The sequence below is a fragment of the Botrytis fragariae genome (genome assembly GCF_013461495.1).
Source record: "Botrytis fragariae strain BVB16 chromosome Unknown tig00000000, whole genome shotgun sequence".
Taxonomy (NCBI): Eukaryota; Fungi; Ascomycota; class Leotiomycetes; order Helotiales; family Sclerotiniaceae; genus Botrytis; species Botrytis fragariae.
This window is the reverse complement of record NW_023500986.1, coordinates 922817-940646: the sequence shown is the minus strand read 5'-3', so window position 1 is coordinate 940646 and position 17830 is coordinate 922817. Positions and strand designations below refer to the sequence as shown.

The 17830-nt window shown below is 44.4% G+C and overlaps 8 protein-coding genes across 8 annotated transcripts; 5 read left to right on the top strand and 3 right to left on the bottom strand.

The window, feature by feature from the left end:
* Positions 1-630: 630 nt before the first annotated feature.
* Bfra_006500 (uncharacterized protein) lies at positions 631-879 on the top strand (the record flags this gene model as incomplete). Its single annotated transcript, XM_037336872.1, has 2 exons — positions 631-731; positions 786-879. The coding sequence occupies 2 exons, from the start codon at positions 631-633 to the stop codon at positions 877-879; spliced, it is 195 nt and encodes a 64-aa protein (XP_037198238.1).
* A 94-nt stretch (positions 880-973) lies between these two features.
* On the top strand, positions 974-2177 carry Bfra_006499 (putative nitrilase 2 protein; the record flags this gene model as incomplete). Its single annotated transcript, XM_037336871.1, has 4 exons — positions 974-1442; positions 1510-1538; positions 1595-2070; positions 2123-2177. 4 exons carry the CDS (start codon positions 974-976, stop codon positions 2175-2177), a joined length of 1029 nt encoding a protein of 342 aa, XP_037198237.1.
* A 350-nt stretch (positions 2178-2527) lies between these two features.
* Positions 2528-5385, bottom strand: Bfra_006498 (putative argininosuccinate synthase protein; the record flags this gene model as incomplete). Its single annotated transcript, XM_037336870.1, has 6 exons — positions 2528-3346; positions 3461-3521; positions 3682-3790; positions 4100-4695; positions 4795-5336; positions 5383-5385. 6 exons carry the CDS (start codon positions 5383-5385, stop codon positions 2528-2530), a joined length of 2130 nt encoding a protein of 709 aa, XP_037198236.1.
* A 1450-nt stretch (positions 5386-6835) lies between these two features.
* Positions 6836-7072, top strand: Bfra_006497 (putative 2og-fe oxygenase family protein; the record flags this gene model as incomplete). The annotated part of the gene is made up of 1 exon (XM_037336869.1): positions 6836-7072. One exon carries the CDS (start codon positions 6836-6838, stop codon positions 7070-7072), a length of 237 nt encoding a protein of 78 aa, XP_037198235.1.
* Positions 7073-7156: 84 nt separating this feature from the next.
* On the top strand, positions 7157-7429 carry Bfra_006496 (putative 2og-fe oxygenase family protein; the record flags this gene model as incomplete). The annotated part of the gene is made up of 2 exons (XM_037336868.1): positions 7157-7213; positions 7238-7429. The coding sequence occupies 2 exons, from the start codon at positions 7157-7159 to the stop codon at positions 7427-7429; spliced, it is 249 nt and encodes an 82-aa protein (XP_037198234.1).
* A 2297-nt stretch (positions 7430-9726) lies between these two features.
* Bfra_006495 (putative dnaj domain-containing protein) lies at positions 9727-11049 on the top strand (the record flags this gene model as incomplete). Its single annotated transcript, XM_037336867.1, has 3 exons — positions 9727-9806; positions 9914-10682; positions 10756-11049. 3 exons carry the CDS (start codon positions 9727-9729, stop codon positions 11047-11049), a joined length of 1143 nt encoding a protein of 380 aa, XP_037198233.1.
* A 542-nt stretch (positions 11050-11591) lies between these two features.
* On the bottom strand, positions 11592-14487 carry Bfra_006494 (putative ubiquitin interaction domain-containing protein; the record flags this gene model as incomplete). Its single annotated transcript, XM_037336866.1, has 8 exons — positions 11592-12140; positions 12190-12309; positions 12360-12625; positions 12679-13902; positions 13956-14087; positions 14157-14214; positions 14268-14342; positions 14398-14487. The coding sequence occupies 8 exons, from the start codon at positions 14485-14487 to the stop codon at positions 11592-11594; spliced, it is 2514 nt and encodes an 837-aa protein (XP_037198232.1).
* Positions 14488-15792: 1305 nt separating this feature from the next.
* Positions 15793-16948, bottom strand: Bfra_006493 (putative ubiquitin-conjugating enzyme protein; the record flags this gene model as incomplete). The annotated part of the gene is made up of 3 exons (XM_037336865.1): positions 15793-16676; positions 16729-16812; positions 16871-16948. 3 exons carry the CDS (start codon positions 16946-16948, stop codon positions 16143-16145), a joined length of 696 nt encoding a protein of 231 aa, XP_037198231.1. The 3' UTR covers positions 15793-16142.
* Between the last annotated feature and the right edge of the window lie 882 nt (positions 16949-17830).

The following is a 17830-nucleotide window of genomic DNA, read 5'->3' as shown; positions in this document are numbered from 1 at the left end:
GAAAATTTTCCCACTGCAGGGTCCAACTGTATTTTACCCAGCCCATGGCAAGCATCGGCGACAACACCAATTCCAGTAACCATCGTGCATAGGCTTTCCGAAGTCCATTTCTCACTAACCTGAACGCATACGCATTCTGAACAAATGCTGACCAGCGAGATAATGTTACCTTAGTTGAACACCCTAGTATTTCGTAAAGTCTCGATATAGATTCGACGATAATTACACCTTCTAATTCTTACATTGATTACCTATCCTCACATGGACTAGTTTCTCGCGTAGAGTTAAAGTGCTGTAGTCGATTTCTACGATATGCACACTAGCGTTCCTCGCACAATGTTAACGTTGCAGGATACTGCTGCGGCTACCCGGAGAAAATATAACCCCCACAAGGATTATATATCCCGGGGATGATCTAGATGTGGTCTCTATAAGGTTATCTGTGCGACGCATGCAGGATCTACATCGGGATGGGGAACCTCTCATTGGTGGCTCGTGGCGTGCTTTTCTCGATACAAAGCCAGCTGGTTCATGGATAGGTGGTCGAGACAGGTCCAGATCGAGGAGTTCGATATTCCACCAATATTAGTGCTATTTAGATGCGGGAGTGAGTTCCGTGGGATAATTTTAATGGGCATCTATTTCGCAGAAGCGATACTACCTCCCAGTGGCAAAGAGATGGATAGAATGTCGATGAGGCTTATGATACTTACTTGTTGCATTTGCAAAATGTTAATAGATGTGACACATATTGTTTGGATTTATGATCAATAGCGACTCTGTAGCACGTGCTATGCATGTTTCCAATCGGGTATAGTGCTTACGCTGCAACCGCATCCCCAACAGTTGAACGTGGGACGTTATCCCCGCAGGCTATAATACGTGTTCACGAGTCCGCGGAGGTAAAAACTACTTCACTATCGGGAAACAAAATTTTAGCAGAGAAACAACTCATGGAATTTGATCTGCAAAAATGGCCGCATCACAAACCCTCACCCTCGCAGTCTCCCAGTCTCACACTCTGTCTACCACTGCTGAAACGCTCGAGGCTTTGTCACAACAGTGTCGCAAGGCGTCAAAGCTATCCCCCTCGCCTGATTTGATACTCTTCCCCGAAGCTTATCTCGGTGGGTATCCTCGAGGAGCGGATTTCGGAGCTGTGGTGGGATCGCGTGATCAGAAGGGTCGAGAACAGTTTTTGAATTATTTCAAAGATGCTGTGGATATGGGTGATACGCCTGAAGGGGCGGGAGAAAAATGGGTGAAGAGGGAATTGGAGGGACAGGGAGAAGGAGGTAGTCATGTTAGGAGAGGAGATGGAACGCGGGAGGAACTGGAGTTGGTGGCGAGGGAGACGGGGATCTTTATTGTGACGGGGTTTGTGGAGAGAGCGGGTGGAACGCTTTATTGTGCTGTGGTTTATGTGTGTCCGAAATTGGGAGGTGAATGTTATATTTCTTGGCGTGATAGATTCACTTTATGAGAAAGTAGAAGCTAACTTGGCGCTAGTAATTGGCAAAAGGAGAAAAGTGATGCCGGTGAGTCTTTCCTCGTAATCATGTTCACATCGGAATGGATAACTCACTATATACAGACAGGAAGCGAACGCCTGGTATGGGGCCAAGGGCAACCATCCTCACTCCGAGCCGTAACCACCACCATCAAAGGCGTCAAACTAACCTTAGCAGCTGCTATTTGCTGGGAGAACTACATGCCTCTCTTGCGCCACTCCCTCTACAGTCAAAACGTCAATCTCTATCTCGCCCCCACCGCCGATAATCGCGATGCCTGGACGGCCCTCATGCGAACGGTAGCTTGCGAGGGCCGATGCTTCGTCCTGAGTGCGAATCAATGTATTAAGAAACAGAACCAACCAGCTTGGATCTATGGCGAGAAATCTGAAAGCGAGGAATTCACATCTAGAGGAGGTTCTTGCATCGTTTCTCCGCAAGGAGAGATTTTGAAAGGTCCGTTGTGGGAGGATGATGATGGGTTGATTACGGTTGAGGTTGATTTTGATGATTGTTTGAGAGGGAGATTGGATTTGGATGTTGCGGGGAGTTATTCAAGGTATGTTTGTTCTCGGAGGATGGTTTGGGATCTTTCTAACATGATTTGATAGAAATGATGCGTTTAAATTGACGGTGACTGGACTTGATATTAGTCCTCCTCTCTGAAGGACTGGTGGGGTACCTTGGCATACATTGGATGATCTTAACTGTTGAATACTTTGGATTGAGGCCCAAGCAAGAGCATGTAGTCTAAGTAGTTAGGAGAAATATATTCTACGTATGCAAAAATAATTGTGACTTTTTTCCTTAGGAAATTTGAGGAATGGATTGGTCTTAGTTACTGTACTTGCTGTGAATATTAAGCTATCACCAGATGTTTCAATAATTTGATGCTATGTCCCACTACAGATGTGCATATACAAGAATGATCATCTCAATTGCTAACAGAATATGCCTTGTGCACACTTCGAATTACAATAAGGAAAATGTGAAATTCTCATTGACAACGAAACAAACTATGTAACTTTATACGAAACCCTCGTCATACCCTTCGATCGCGAAATCTTCTTCACCTCGATCTTTCCCACCTGACTACAATCATGCACATGGGTCCCCCCACAAGGATAACTTCCTAGTCCCTCCATCTCCACCACTCTCGCCATGACCTCTCCTTCGGGCAACGCAAAATCATCCGTCACCCCACTACACTTCTCCCTCACTTCCTCCATCGGCCACCAATGAATCGTCACCGGTCTCGCCAATTTCACAAACTCATCTGTCTTCGCCTGAATAACATCTTTATGTTTCCCCTCAATCGACCCCCCAAACACCACCGCCGCCGAATCCGGATAATGCGACGCCTTGGACTCCGTCAGCGGCGAAAGCACACCCTCGCGAACGAGCGCCAGGATAGCAAGACTGAGAATATGTCCCGCGGTATGGAAGCGCGAATACAGGTTTCGTTTTTCGGCATCGACGTGTTGATGCACGGTTTCTCTGTTCTCGAAGTGCGGTGTTCCGACGGGAATGAAGCGGCCGAGATGAAGAATTTGACTTCCTTGAGCGGGCTGACGTACTGATTTTACTTCGAAGGTAGAGTTGCTTTTGTTGGGGATTTCGGAGGTCATGGTTCCGGTATCGAAGGGTTGACCGCCGCCTTGGACGTAGAAAATGGTGGAGTCGGTGATGATGGCATGTTCGATTTCCGAGGAGTCTTTCAAAAATACTTGGTCGGGGACTGGGAGTGCGGAGACGGGGATGATGGAGAGGATTTTGGCGGGATGGAGAAGCTTGTCTCCATCTTGTTGATAGATTAGTTTGGTTGGTTCGGACATCTAGTGATTTGTCAGGTATGTGCTGGAAAATTTAAGAAGAGGTACGTGAGGACTTGGAGTTTAGACATACGATCTGTGAGCCGCACTTGTATTTTCTAACGCTCAGTCGCTTACTGTGTAAATTTGTCGAGGACAAACACTGCAGAAGAGGAGACGATCTTTTGAATCGAAACAACTGCATACGCGTTTGTCAGAGACGTGAGTGTAAGTGAAAATACATAGTATTTTTATATCTAGCTTACTTACCCATCCAGGCACGCCAGTAGTTTACATATGGAAACTTGGGGGCGGGGGGGTAGAAACCCCTGCAAATGGCGCCATGCATATGCACCTACCCAGTTGAGGTGGTTCCATAGCCCAAGCTTTGTGGCCACACTCCACAGACGAAAACCCCTGTCGTTTGCACCGGTCTATTCGGATACCCGAATGTAGGCTTACTATAATCTTACAACCCCATTAGTCTTAGCCCTTGATCTTATCCTTGCATTGCGGCTATATGAGCCCTGTCATTTCTACCCCTGGCATCACAACATTAACAATACTCGAAAATATTGTTCTAGATCACTATCTGTAGGTAAATCGAGCAAACTTTGAAAAGCATCAAAAATCGGTTATATTGATTAACGAACTAAAAGAAACTACAAACGAAAGAAGACATAGGTAACCTATGTAGATACAAAGAGCACCTCCAAACCAAACATTCCTCGTTTTCACCCCTGATACCCCACCACTACGTGATACTTCTAACCTCACCAAGCACTTGCTGAGCCTGTTCCCATTGATCCTGATCCCTCACATAGCAAAGATTCTGCGCCTTAATAGCACAAGGCAGGAAAAGCACAGAATCAATAACATAAGTGACAGTATCACCAACTCCATTCAAAGAAGCAGCAATAGCGACATCACACATGTTATGACATGCGCTTCCCCAATGACCAGCAACAGCTTCCTGCGTCCATTTCTGTTCTAGCTGTTGCTTCAACTCGAGAGTTTTGGTCTCCAGAGTGGCAATCTCAAGATGACGAAGCGCATCCATGATGATGGCAGCAGCAGAAGCTTCGCGGATCTCGAGAACCTTGTTATCGGTGCTAAGAGGCTCAAGCCCTACAAATCGACCGTGGCCATATTTTCCTACTTCATTGTTGAGAAGAGCAATAGCTTGGATAAGAGTGAGCCTTTTCCCGTCAACGGAAATGAGATTTCCATTTTCGAAACCAAGTGTGAGTTCTTGTGTCGCGTGTTCTTTGTAGCGTCTTGTCCATTCATAAGTATTCTCCGGGATTGAGAAACCCTCTGGGTCACCCAATGGGCCATCCTCGGACTCATGACACCATAGGTTTTCATCACCGCTAAGCTTGCGCTCAGACATGATGAACAATCCAGCTACAGAAAGTTCTTCCGCCTTCTTCTATCGCGAGACGACAGATTGAGGATATGAATTCCCGAACTTTCCAGGGTCACCAAGATGTCGAATAAAGTTATGAAGTCGAGGCAAGCTATTCTGAGACAAGCTCGCAGTATGAAGCAGTAAGCCCGCGTTCACAGACTTAGCATAATCGGTGACCAAACGAGCAATGATCGGACGAGTGAGCGAACTGCTGATGGGAAACTGTCCCAAATACATTGTACGAGCATGTATAGCTGGCATAACACCATCTCTGACGAAAAGTTCACGACCATCGAGACACTTGAACTGGGCACCGAAGTGAGCAGCATGTTTGGTAAGCTCGTCCACATCGACAAGAGCCCCAACATCTACTGCCACAGCGTGGATGTTTGCAAAGCCGAGCTCTTGAAGTCTGAGGAGCAAATATGTGCTGTCCAGACCACCGCTGAACATGGTGACAACGGGAGTATCCCTATCGCTGAGCTTTGCAATATCTGCAAAACTTTCGATGGGTCTGCTATGTTGTATGGAGATGGGGAGGGGAAGCACATCCTCAAAGTTTTGTGCTGGCTTCGGGAGCTTAACACTGTTTGATTGTTTACTCTGCGTTTGTTAGTATATTGCCTTTAGGTTGGAATAGTCTACGTACCATTGTGTCATGTGATGTTAGAAACAGGTTGTGAAAAGTAAAGTGCCTTGAATGGATAGAGATTGTGGAAAAGTTCAAGTAAGATCGCAACGGCTAATTATACTATGAGGGATGGCAAGTGTTCTTAGGCAGCTGTTACTTATCTTACTAGATGGGAATGGTCACCTCGCCGATGTCTGTTGTAGATTGCAACATATCATCTCGGTTGACGTGACTGTATCCTTTGATTATATTGGCTTGGCCAGCCTAGAGCTTTGAAGATGGCACGCTGCGGCTTCTGGGATTCATTTTTTTGTCGGCAGGAAGATGTAGCATGTTGCAGTTGATTTCGCCATCGATATTACGGCCGGCAACTAAGTATCTACAGCTTCACACTTCACCGCTATCGAAATCAAAGTTCATATTCATCACATGCATAGTAGAGATCCCATAGGCTGGCAGCTTACTATTCTCATTCTTTTCTCAGCCTAAAATGACCTTGACCATGAACATTAAGTGTACATTGAAAGCGAGTATTCTGATCAAATCAAGTCATCACACTAAACGTAACTTTGAAGAAAGGTAAGCTATGCAACCTAGCTGGCGTCGATGCGAACTACGTCTTTAAGAAACCCTGTCCAAAGAAAAAGAACCTCATGAGTATGATTATCCCCTCATTTCCCCACACAATCTAGAATTAGAGCGAAGGAACCTTTAACTGCATACGAACGTGAATAACGTTGCATTGAAGAAACAAAAAGATCTAGATCCTCAAAAACTTTTGAGGTGAATATAATCTACTCTTGGCATGTTCGTCTCAAGCCACTTGATCTAAGTGATTTGCTCCCAGCGGGAAATTCTTAGACTGTATATTCTCAGAGAGCACACTTCGATGTCGTGATTGAGACGTGGAGAAAAAATTCGAATGAGTAAGGTTTGGTTTCCGACCCCAGCTGACAGTCGGGATAAGCTTGTGTGATAAGGGAAATTTTTGATGAGAGTACTTTGGCACTCGCAGGTGTTGACTGAAACCAACTACGCACCTAAGGACTCATTCTGATTTCCAATCCTGAACTGGGATATTGAAGAACGGTCTGGACATGCGTGATCCGGTACTACATGGTGGTTTCAGGAATAGGATCGTCGAACATCTGATTCGTCCCAACTCTGAATGATACCATCCTAACTGTTTTGATATGACAACAGTATTCATGAGAGAGGTTGACATGACACTGCAACTTGACTGTCATATCACATCCTCACACAGGTGAACTCTTGGCCAGCACTGACGATGCCTTTAGATGCGAGCGCTCATTCAAACACTTGCTGAAGGTCATCACGATCTTGCCACCCTCCAGCTATATAAGATAGTCCAAATCTGCAACTATTTGTATTCAAAGCATCATTCCAATCCAGATCTTTATAACTTCATACACACTCTCATCAACATTATAACAGCTTCAAATCTCCAGCAATGGCTATCACTGACCCCATCGTCATTTCCAAATCTTTGCCAACAATTTATCTCGATCTCCTCCGAGCTAGTAATGAAGCACAGAGCAAGAAGTTGCTCGACGCTTGTCGGAATTATGGCTTCTTCTATCTTGATTTGACCAGCGATTCAGAGTTATGTAAACTGTGGGATGAAATGCTCCTAGTAATGAAGTATTACTTCGAACAACCGCTCAAAATTAAGATGCAGGACGCCTGAGGGGATGACAACTTTGGATAAGTTTACTTTTAAAGCCTTTTGGATCTTTGCAATCTGACACTACTCCTTTCCAGTTATGAGGGCATGGGTACCGAAGAGGGCCCCAAGCCAAAAACAAGAGACCGCTACGAATCTCTCAAGGTATGGAACACTCTTCTCTCATAGATTTCCCGTCGAGAATTTCCCAAAGGCTCAACGGACCTTACTTCCTCGGTCCGCTCCCAGTCAGATATCTTCCTCTCGTTTATCAAGGACACTCACAATATCACCCTTATGATTCTCTCGCGTCTTTCAACTCAGCTAGGCCTTACCGGCTTCAAGAAGTTCGAGTCTTATCACGCCGACCCTATGGCATGAGTGATCTCGCTTTCAACACTCGGCATGTTGCGCTACCCAAAACATGAAGAAGGCACCGAGCCCACTAAAAAAGGTCACAACAAGCACCCTAATGCTGGTACTCTCACCTTCTTGCTTGCTAGACAATGGGGTCTTCAATTCCTTTCCCCGGTCACTGAACAATGGGAATTTCTCGAACCCCGGGCTGCCACGCCATCGTTAACGTTGGTGAGAGCCTACGCTTTCCATCTGGGGGAGAGCTAGCGAGCGTTGTGCATCGCGTCGTTACGCTCAAGTAAATACAAGACGTGGATCGGTATAGTATTACGTATTTCTTGCGCCCGAACGATGATGTGAAATTCAGTGACTCAAATGGAAAGGCCTGGACGGTAAAGGAGTGGCACGATTTCAAGTTTAACGTATTCAAGAGGCCAAGTACTTTGGATGCGAATGGGCAATTTTTGACCGGTATGATGGGGGAGAATAATAAGTTTGTGGAGCGTGATAGTAAGATCTCTGTTGCGGTGTAAAATGAGCGCGTTTGTTGCTCTTTTGGGGGTTTTTACTAGAAGTATGAAGAGTTTAGCTTGAAAATTTCCCTTCTGCTGTTCTAAGACTAGACTTTTGGTGATTATATTGTGGGTCAAGTGTTGTGCAATCGTCGCCGATATTTCGTCTTCTGAAGAGCGTAACGCTTGACGCTGTAGTGCCCATTGTTCCTTTCGTTGGTATAGCTTGCGATGGCATGGTAATTGTGCATGCCGACGTTGCCGGAGTATCATCTGGGAAGGATTAGGGAGTTGGTGGCCATGCTTCGTTCATCACAAACATCACTGTGATGGAAATTGTTAATTGTAAGTTCAATGAAATGTCCTTGAGTTCATAGTAAAGTAGTACTAGTTCTGTGTGCAGCCAGAATGAATGATGTTTTTGGGAGTTGTAGAGCATCAGACGAGATATCTCACTAGTTTTCTGAATGTGCTAGTTCTACCAAGTACCTAGGTGGTAAAGGATCAAGGATCAAGCTTGAGATGAGGATCGGATGATAGCGCGTATTAAGAGGCTAGTGTGGCTAGCGTGACATGAATATATCGTCACCTCTGTTAGGTAGCTAGGCATGCTGGGTAGTCAGTTCTATTCTCTACTCGAGAGTTCGGGTACACGATATGACATATATCTAGAACCAATTTTAGATATTGAGGTTGTTAGATTCTTTTGTTTCCTCGAATCGATGGAAATGGTAGAAATGGCAGAAATGGTAGAAATGGTAGAAATGGTAGGAGTGAGAGAAATGATAGAAATGGTAGAACCTTCTCGAAGCTTCCATCACTATCGATGCATCCCCTGTCTGATGGAGTACCCAATCCCCCCACTGTAAAAACGTCACCACCCAATCTCTGAATGGCGGGGAGGAAAGATGGAAGATTCTTGATTCTGTTGGTGGATGAGGGATTCTGATGGAAGATAGATATACCAGCTACTTTGCGCTGAGTAGCTAGATCAATAGTAATCTTTTAAAGCTTCCAACACTCATTCATACCTTTCGATATTCATACATACTACCTACATACATACATTCAATTCCTGACAAAGTTAATCAAGATTTATTAGCCAATTAATTATCGCAATTCAATCTCTCAACTCAATTCAATTTGAATACTTACTTGACAACAACAAAGGATTCCAATTCCATTCTAGATACTTTCTTCTTCCAACAACACGAAAAAGCTAGGTATCTAGGGAAAAGACAACGAGTAGGACTCATACCCAAACTAGCCAACAAATTAAGGAGGGGGGTGTGAACACAACTCATCGCTCACAACCACAATCACGAGATCTTGTGAAGAATCCGATTAAAGTGGTATGTAAATTGCACAATTTCCTTGTATTCTTGTGAGGAAAGGACAAGTGAACAACATTGTTCGTTCCTTCTATCCGTCAAGTCTCACCAGATCAACCAATCCATCAATCCAACCAGACTTGCCAGCCACCACCGGGAAGACCAGCACATAAAACCCAACACATAATCTTCCTTCGAGTCCTTTAAGAGGTCTTCTATAATACGACCTTTGTCTGCTGATTTTTTTTCTCGCAATCTTGGTCACTGACGACATACACTCTAGTGGACGACCGTTTTACAGCCTTTCTACAACGAATTTGCAACTCATAGTCGATCGTCAGCATCTTCATTAGACAAGAATTTGCTGTTTGAGGTTGATCTTCGAAGTTGGACACAGCTCATCTAAAAACTTCACGACTTTTTATTTCCCTTCTCAAACCATAGTTCGACAGCAACATACATTCGAAGAGCAGCAAACATGGTAGCAGAAACAAAACTTTACGATGCATTAGGCATCAAGCCTTCTGCCAATCAACAAGAAATCAAAAAAGCATATCGGTATGTACAATATCACAAAATCCTCTCCTTCATAATCATCTCATATCCATCATCTCCACCGCTATTCCCAGCTTATCCAAAGAAAATTGAAACTAACATACCTACAGTGCAATGGCCCTAAAACACCACCCCGATAAAAATAAAGATAAACCCGACTCGGCTGAAAAATTCAAAGAAGTATCCCAAGCCTACGAAATTCTCTCGGATCCCGAAAAGCGCAAAACTTACGACCAATATGGATTAGAATTTATGCTTCGCGGCGGTCCCCCACCACCTGAGCCTGGTACCAGCGGTGGAAACCCATATGCAAGCGCAGGAGGCATGCCTGGCGGGTTTGAAAGCTTCAGTTCATCTGGTGGTGGCATGCCCAGAGGAAAGACGTTCCACTATGATTTCAGTAGCGCGGGCGGGCCAGGCGGTGGAGGATTTAGTTTCAGTAATCCAGAATCGATTTTCAGTGAATTTTTGAGAGGACAAGGAGCGGGAGGTGGTGCGGATGGAATGGAGGATATTTTCGCAAGTATGGGGGGAGGAATGCCTCGATCCAGTCCTGGTGGAGCAGGCGGACGATCTAGACCTGCACGCTCGGCGTTCCAGGGTGCGGAACCAGCCAGGCCGAGGGCGGAAACGCCTGAGGTGACGACGGTGGAAAAACCTCTAGCGTTGAGTTTGGAAGAATTGTTCAAGGGTTGTCATAAGAAGATGAAGATTAAGCGGAAGACTTTCGATCCGGAAACGGGCAAGAGACAAACCACCGATCGCATTCTAGAAATGGACATCAAACCTGGATTGAAGAAGGGAAGTAAGATTAAGTTCAAGGGCGTGGGTGACCAAGAGGAGGGAGGACAGCAAGATTTACATTTTGTTATTGAGGAGGTATGTTTTACTTTTCCACCAGGGCTTCCCCCGTTTTACCCATAAGCGAGAAATAAACTAACTCACCCATTAGAAAAAACATCCCTACTTAACCCGCGACGGCGACGACCTAATCATGACCGTCGACCTTGATCTCAAAGAAGCCCTAACAGGCTGGAACCGCACCGTCACAACTATCGATGGTAAAAACATCTCTCTCGACAAAGGAGGACCCACTCAACCCGGCTCCTCAGATTCCTATCCCGATTTGGGCATGCCCCTGAGCAAGCAACCTGGCACGAGGGGTAACTTTATCGTGAAGTACAATGTGAAGTTCCCGACGAGTTTGACGGCGGAGCAGAAGCGGGCTCTGAAGGATATTTTGTAGGCGGATTTTGCGTTGTTTTTTGGGGGTTTCGGCGTATGGGAAGGGATTTCCTGTTGTTTATATTAGATAGCGGAACTGGAGTGAGAGCGGGATGTAGCAAGCGTGCATGATTTGGACTGAGGTTCCGAGTGTCTTGGGATGGATGGATGGATGGATGGATGGATGGATGGAAAGAAGAGAAACATACTTTCTCGACTAGGTTGAATGTTAAATGAGAAATGAGGAATGAAATGACGATTTATAATAAATACAAATGCTGTTTAGTAGTCCACATTATATATTTTCACACTTGCCAAGAAGATCCATCGCACAGATATTTTAACATTTGTTATTGCTTCAATTAGGTATCCTACGAGCATCTCTAGTTTACTGAATTTATGATCCATGCCTGATGCATCATGCTTCAAATCTCGTGCCTCCAGAGTATTGTGCTTCTCAATATGTACAAAATGAGCATATGCACTTCAAAATATCATCCATCCATCCATCTTGGTTCACTGACTATGCAAGAAACCCAAAATATTATCTAGCCACAACCAAACCTACTCAACAAACTCAACACGTTTGACTGTAGTGCCGTCATCCTTCTGGCGGGTAGGCAGCGAGAGGTCTTCTTCCTCACGCTGCATATCATCAGTCTCGATATCCTCAATCTCCATGCTATCATTAATCACACTTTTCTCAACAGAATTGCCAGTGAAATTTTGCAACATGCCGCTACCACTACGTTCTTGCATTTCTTGTGGTGTGTCATTGGGAAATGGATCGACACCCACAATCAGTGGGTCACTTAGAGTGTAACGAGTTTGTACAGCCTCCGATTGGGACATTGCCCACGAAGCGTCAGTGTACGAGGGTTCATTTTTGACTCCATCCCGTTCGTCATTAATGGAAGTGTTTGAGTTTCTAGAAGTGCTTGAAGATCCAACTCCATTCCATTCGTCATTGTAGGCTGAGGTAGAGGTATTCTGCTCACGCTTACGCTTTCCAGGCGATCTTGGTGAGTGTTGTGATTCGTCAGGGGAATTCACTGGAGGTTGAGACTTGGGTAATTCCTTTCTAAAAGCGGCATTATCGTGATAGACGAAAGACTAGATACTGTTAGTGAGATTACGAGGGCGAATAAAGGAACGAACATACCTCAAGTTCGTGTGGTGTTGAACGCGTAGCCGTCTCCATTGCCTCGTCAGAAGCATAAACTAAAATTGCCGTCTCGTTCTGAATTTTGATATCCTCCAAAACTTTCTCCAAGGTGGTTTTCTATTGTTTTGTTAATAAGTTTTTGCAAATTGAATTCTCATAATACACACTTCCACTGTTCTTGAAGGGGGAGACGAGGTACTAAAGTGCATTCTCCACCACTGACCATCACTAGGAGGAATACGCTCTTCTTCATTGGCGGCGAAATCAATGAGATCCGGTGCTATACGGGTGCAAACATATGTGGTCTCCTTAGTCAAGCTTACACCACGAAGAGTATATCTGTGCAATATCCGAGAAGACTTGGCGGGGTCTGTATACAATTTCGAAAGCTCTCTCCAAGCTTCTTTGGCTTTTTCCCTTTCATCTTGTAGTTCTAGTTGCTGTTAGTTGGATAAATAATCATTGACCATCATTGTATGAGCTTACTCTTTAGTTTTGCGTTTACATTATCCATCAATTTTTTGATTCCTTTAGACAAATCTGCACTCTTTGATCCGCCCATAGGAACCTCAGAGGTAAGATCGCCCGTCCTCTTGTTGCTGGGTGGAAGCTCATTCTGATCATGATTGAGTGACAATTTCATAACATCTTCAACTAGAAGTGTTTTTCCATTGTGAGTGGTCCATTTTAATTGCCTCTCTTGTCGAGAAATATCCTGAATTTTTAGCTGCAAATTGTGCTTTTCTGTACGCATAGCTAATGAATCTTGAGATACGAACTGCAGATATCTATCAGGATACCATACTACTGGCACTTCAATTGCTTTCTGATCATTCTGCTTGTCACCTTTGATTCTGAAAGAAATGACGTCGCCAAGATGATTCAAGAAGGGCCAGTTTTCGAGTGTAAAAGGGCAACCATCCCATAGGGCTCCATCTGCAAGATCATAGAGATTCTCGATAAGAGAATCTTTTGTGGGAAGATGAAGGTCGAATATGGCAAATATGGTATTTCCATCAGAGTCAGAATCTGGAGCATGAGTAGCTGAAGAAAAGATGTGTTTCAATGGTGCCTTGCCCTGCATCAAATTCTTGAAGCACAGGAAAAAATCGGTCTCAACATCATTCCCAGCGTTCTGTTGCATATATGGAAGTTCGGTAATAACATCCACAGAGCCGTAGCTTCGCTGTGTCTTGTCTAAGAAAGCCATGACTTTCTGGAGCTCCTGGCCAAATCGTCGATCGTCAGCTACAAAGTTGGGGTCTTCCTGCAACGATGCGATGGGGTGTTCTATTGGTCTGCCGCTCCACCAACCAGCCTCATATGGATAGTAGGTCTCGACGTTGTCTCTTCTGAGAAACACCTCACGGGCAATGGGAATGTTGTAATAGATTGTAAGAAGAGCACCTAGTCTATGTGCGTCTCCAGAAGGCTTAAGAAAGGCGGGTGTGGTAGGTCTTTCGTCTTCCCAGATTCGCAAGCGATCCCAAGGTTCTGGGTCTTCATAGATTTCCTTGACACTTGATATAGGAACCATGGCCCAATTATCTCCATAGTCGGATCTTGTAGCAGGACCAAAGTAAGGTTTATCTGTTCCAACTACACCGGATTCTTGCGGAGGCAAACTAGAGTCTGCCATAGAAGCAGCAAGCGCCTGCTGGAGTTCTTTATCATCATTGTCGACATATTGGGTAAAGGCAGTGGTAGAATCTGCCGAATAATGTGTTAGAATATGCAAACCGGAGGTTTGAAAGAGGACATACCATTAGTCGTGAGATCCACAGCTTTGCTCAGAGGCGACTTATTGTTACTAGTTCTAGATGGTGGTCTGGAGGGTGCAGCGCTTTCGAAATGAGAATAGGCGGGAAATTCATCTGAGCCTTGAACTGCAAAAGCTGCAGCAAAAAAAAACATTAGTGAGAGTCTTCAGATTTTTGATTCAAAATAAGAGAACACACAAATACCATGTTGCGCACCACCTCCATCACGATCTCTATTGAATTGGCTATCATCCCAAGTGTACTGCCACCATCAAATCAGTGACCATACACCACATCGTGCGATTCCATACTGACTCGATTAGGATTCCTTCCAAGATCAAGATCATCATAGTACTCGTTGATTGCTTGCTGAACATTATTGTTGTTGCCCTGTCTATATCAGCATCGCACTTTGGGAGAAATCATCTAGCTAAAATGACCCCACCTTCAATCTTAAGATAGCCTCTTGTCGGTTTGTCTGTCCAGTCATGTCCAGAAAGGATTGCACATCTTGAGCAGCTGGTTGCGCTGCCATGGTCGCAGTGGTAGCAAGCTTCAAATTGCTCTCGACTTTTGACCTTTGCAGCTATATTGGATTCTTGAAGGTTCTGGTTTCTCCCCAGGTCATAAGGCAAAAGCAAAGAAGCAGAAACAAGTAAATCAAAGAGATTGTTGAATAGATAAGCTGGATTGCCAATATGACAAACAGGATCCAGATACTAGTAGAGTTTAGGGTGGTTTGCTAAAGAAGGTTGACAAAACAAGATGGGAATTGTTTGATGGGCGAGATCCGGGGATGTTAGGGCTGGGGAGCATATACGTCCGAGCTTCATATCAACCCCACCAGAACCACCAGCTTCACTTCGAAGAGATATTACGCAGTAGATCACACTAAGCCCAACCTGGAAATGAAGAGTAGTGGTGGAGCTCATTCACTACGAGAAGAGGCTATTTCTCAAGAGCGCTCATCTCCGAGCTCGAGGGCGATCTAATGATCATAATGCACAGGTTTCAAAGGTCCTTTGATTGAATACTACCTAGGTATATATCCGAAGGAAATCCAACCTTGTAGCAAGACTGAATAATATATCGAGATGTTTGTCTAATGCTCTCACGAACCATCAAAAGTGCAGTTATAGTATAAAGACGAGAGTGGTATCTATGTCCCTTTCCCAACAAAAGGCTTGAGCGTTATATGATGAATAGTTCGACTGTCTATCTGACTCTACAAAGGAATGAATTACATCAACCATCATATCATCTCAAACACAAACTAGAGACCTCACTAGCAAGACTAAAATTTGCACCAGATGGCGATTTACCACATATTTCTAGTTTCCAAAGGATTCCCTTGGTATCTTTGTATCATTTCCCATATCCTAATCCAATCGAAATTGCTTGAATTTGGAGAAGTATACTAACCAAATCCTTTCCCTAAGAAACTAGAGGCATGATGAGTAGAAAACGCATAGAGGGATCACGACGAAGTACCTACAGAGGTATGTATGATAGTATTCTCATTGGTGTATCGCTTCTTGCGGATGCGCTACACTCATCGTTTTAGAGCCCTTGGAACTATATTTGTCTAGGAGTGTGAGATAGAAACCCTACGCCTTGCAAAACTCTTCCATCAAAACCTAAGCACAACGATTGTCTCGCAAGCTCTAGAACATTTCAGATAAGGGGATGTTTGGAATCGCTCTGAATTGGTGAGCCTCATGCCGCCACGGGCAGAAAATAGATGACATCTCAAGTGCGAGCAGTATGAACTATCAACACCAGTTATTGCGAACTTATCTTGTATTGAAATATTCCTATTCACAGCCTGCAACTATTTACCCTATCTCACTGCTTACTGCAAAAGCCCCAGACAAATTATGCCCTCCAAAATACGTAACACCCAATCCATATCCCCCATAATCTAAAAGCGCTAAGATCCCCCAATGTAAAAAGCATGTTATACGTACGCCTGGAATGCAAATATGCTTGCATTGTCCTTTGCGCCTCCCATGTAAACCGAGCGTACCGCCGCTGTGCTATGCATTGTAAAATAAAATAAAATGACCCTCCCTCAATCGCAAGTTGTGACCATGTGCAATTTTAACGAAGTAGCCAGTATCGAGAACATTTGGGAGGTTCGAGAAAAGCAATGAGCTTCAAGAATGAGTCAGACTTGATAGCTCTCCCCCTTTAATCTTCCATATCTTCATCGTCCTCTTCTTGCTCCTCGCCATCCTCTTCCTCTTCGTCTTCATTCTCCATTTCTTCATCGGAACTATCGCTGGCGCCAAAGTCGTCCTCTTCATCACTCTCGGCCCAGAACGCGTCGTCATCTACAAGTTTCGCAGGAGGGGCAGTTTCAAGTGTTTTCGGCATTTCGAATCCGGCTGGAATATCCTGCTTCGAAGCAGCAACAGCCTCTTTAGCTTTCTCGTTGTATTTTTCCCTAGAATCACGGTACATAACCCCAGCATCGACATTGGCGGGAGAATTGATCTCGGGATCATCAAGGAGCAGAAGGATGGATCGCAAGACAGATTCAACACCTTGTAGAGGTGACCAACGTTCACTGGCAGATTCTCCGGATTGCTCGTCTTCTCCAGGTGGGTGCAAGATTGAGATACATAATTTACCGTCGGGATAGATATTAGGGTGTTGAATTGGTCGGAGGAATTTGAAGGTAGGAGGGCTGTAAGGATAATTGTCGGTGAAAGTCATTTCGGCCTGCGGTTGAAAATCAGTGGCTGTAAAACATAATAAAACAAAGAATTCTCACCTTAAAGTAAGCACCGTTGAAAGCACTCTCATCGTTAACAACCATCAAACCGACTTGCCATTTAAAGAGCGAGTCTTCATTCATCTGTGCAACAAGGTTAGTTGGTTTCGAGAAGAGCAGCCATTATGCAAGAACCTCCTACCTCGATATTGACCCATTTCTCTTTGGCCAGTCCCTTGTACTCGGACATCAAACGATTTTTCGCGGCAACGGCAGACATTTTGACGATGTTCTTTATTGTGCACTCTCAAACGGTATCGATAGAAATTGAGAAGTAGATTTTTGCAAAAGATTTTGAAGTCGAGACAGGTTTAATTAGTGTGGTAGTTGAAGTAGAATTATTTGATCCAGAAACAACTCGAGTAAGACTGAATAAATGTGAATGAAGGAGATGAGGTTGTTTAAGACTGAATGGCCAACAAGGTTGGGTGTCGAAAGTGAGACCTTGCAGAACGTTGGGAGTGTAGAGTGTAGAGTGTAGAGTATTGAGTATTGAGTAGTCAGGAGTCGAGAGTCGAGAGTTGAGAGTTATAGATTGAACTAGAAGAGTAGAAAAGGTTTTATAGAAGTATCCTCAAAGACGAAAACGTGAAGTGTTGGATGATGGTAGAAAGTCGAGGATTATGTATGGTTTTCGTAAGAGTTTAAAATAGTTAGGGAGGACTAGTGAAGGACTAATAAAGTTTCGCTGGCTGATTTGCCCAAGGTACGGTGCGCTAATACTCCATACTAGTACTCTGCAGAATGTTTGCTACGGTATTTTTCGGGCACCAGCGACTCGCCTTCAAAGAGCAAGGATTGTATGACAAAATGACAAAATAAGTGAATCAGTGAATATCCCAAAATGGGTTTAAGCTTTGGATTATTGTGGATTCCAAAAAGTGTCAGGATAAAGACGACTCGTCAAGTGAGCATCTTGCGCTTATCTCCAAAAATAGTTAAAACTCGGGTCGCATGATTTTGATGATTTCAGTACTGCGCATGGCATAATTCGTACGGAGTATACAATCACCAACAGTAGCTAGCCACTTGTCTGCCGGGCTGTCGGGATATGATGATGCCGTATCATTCAACCCCAACTAATGGTTTTCGGATTCGTTCA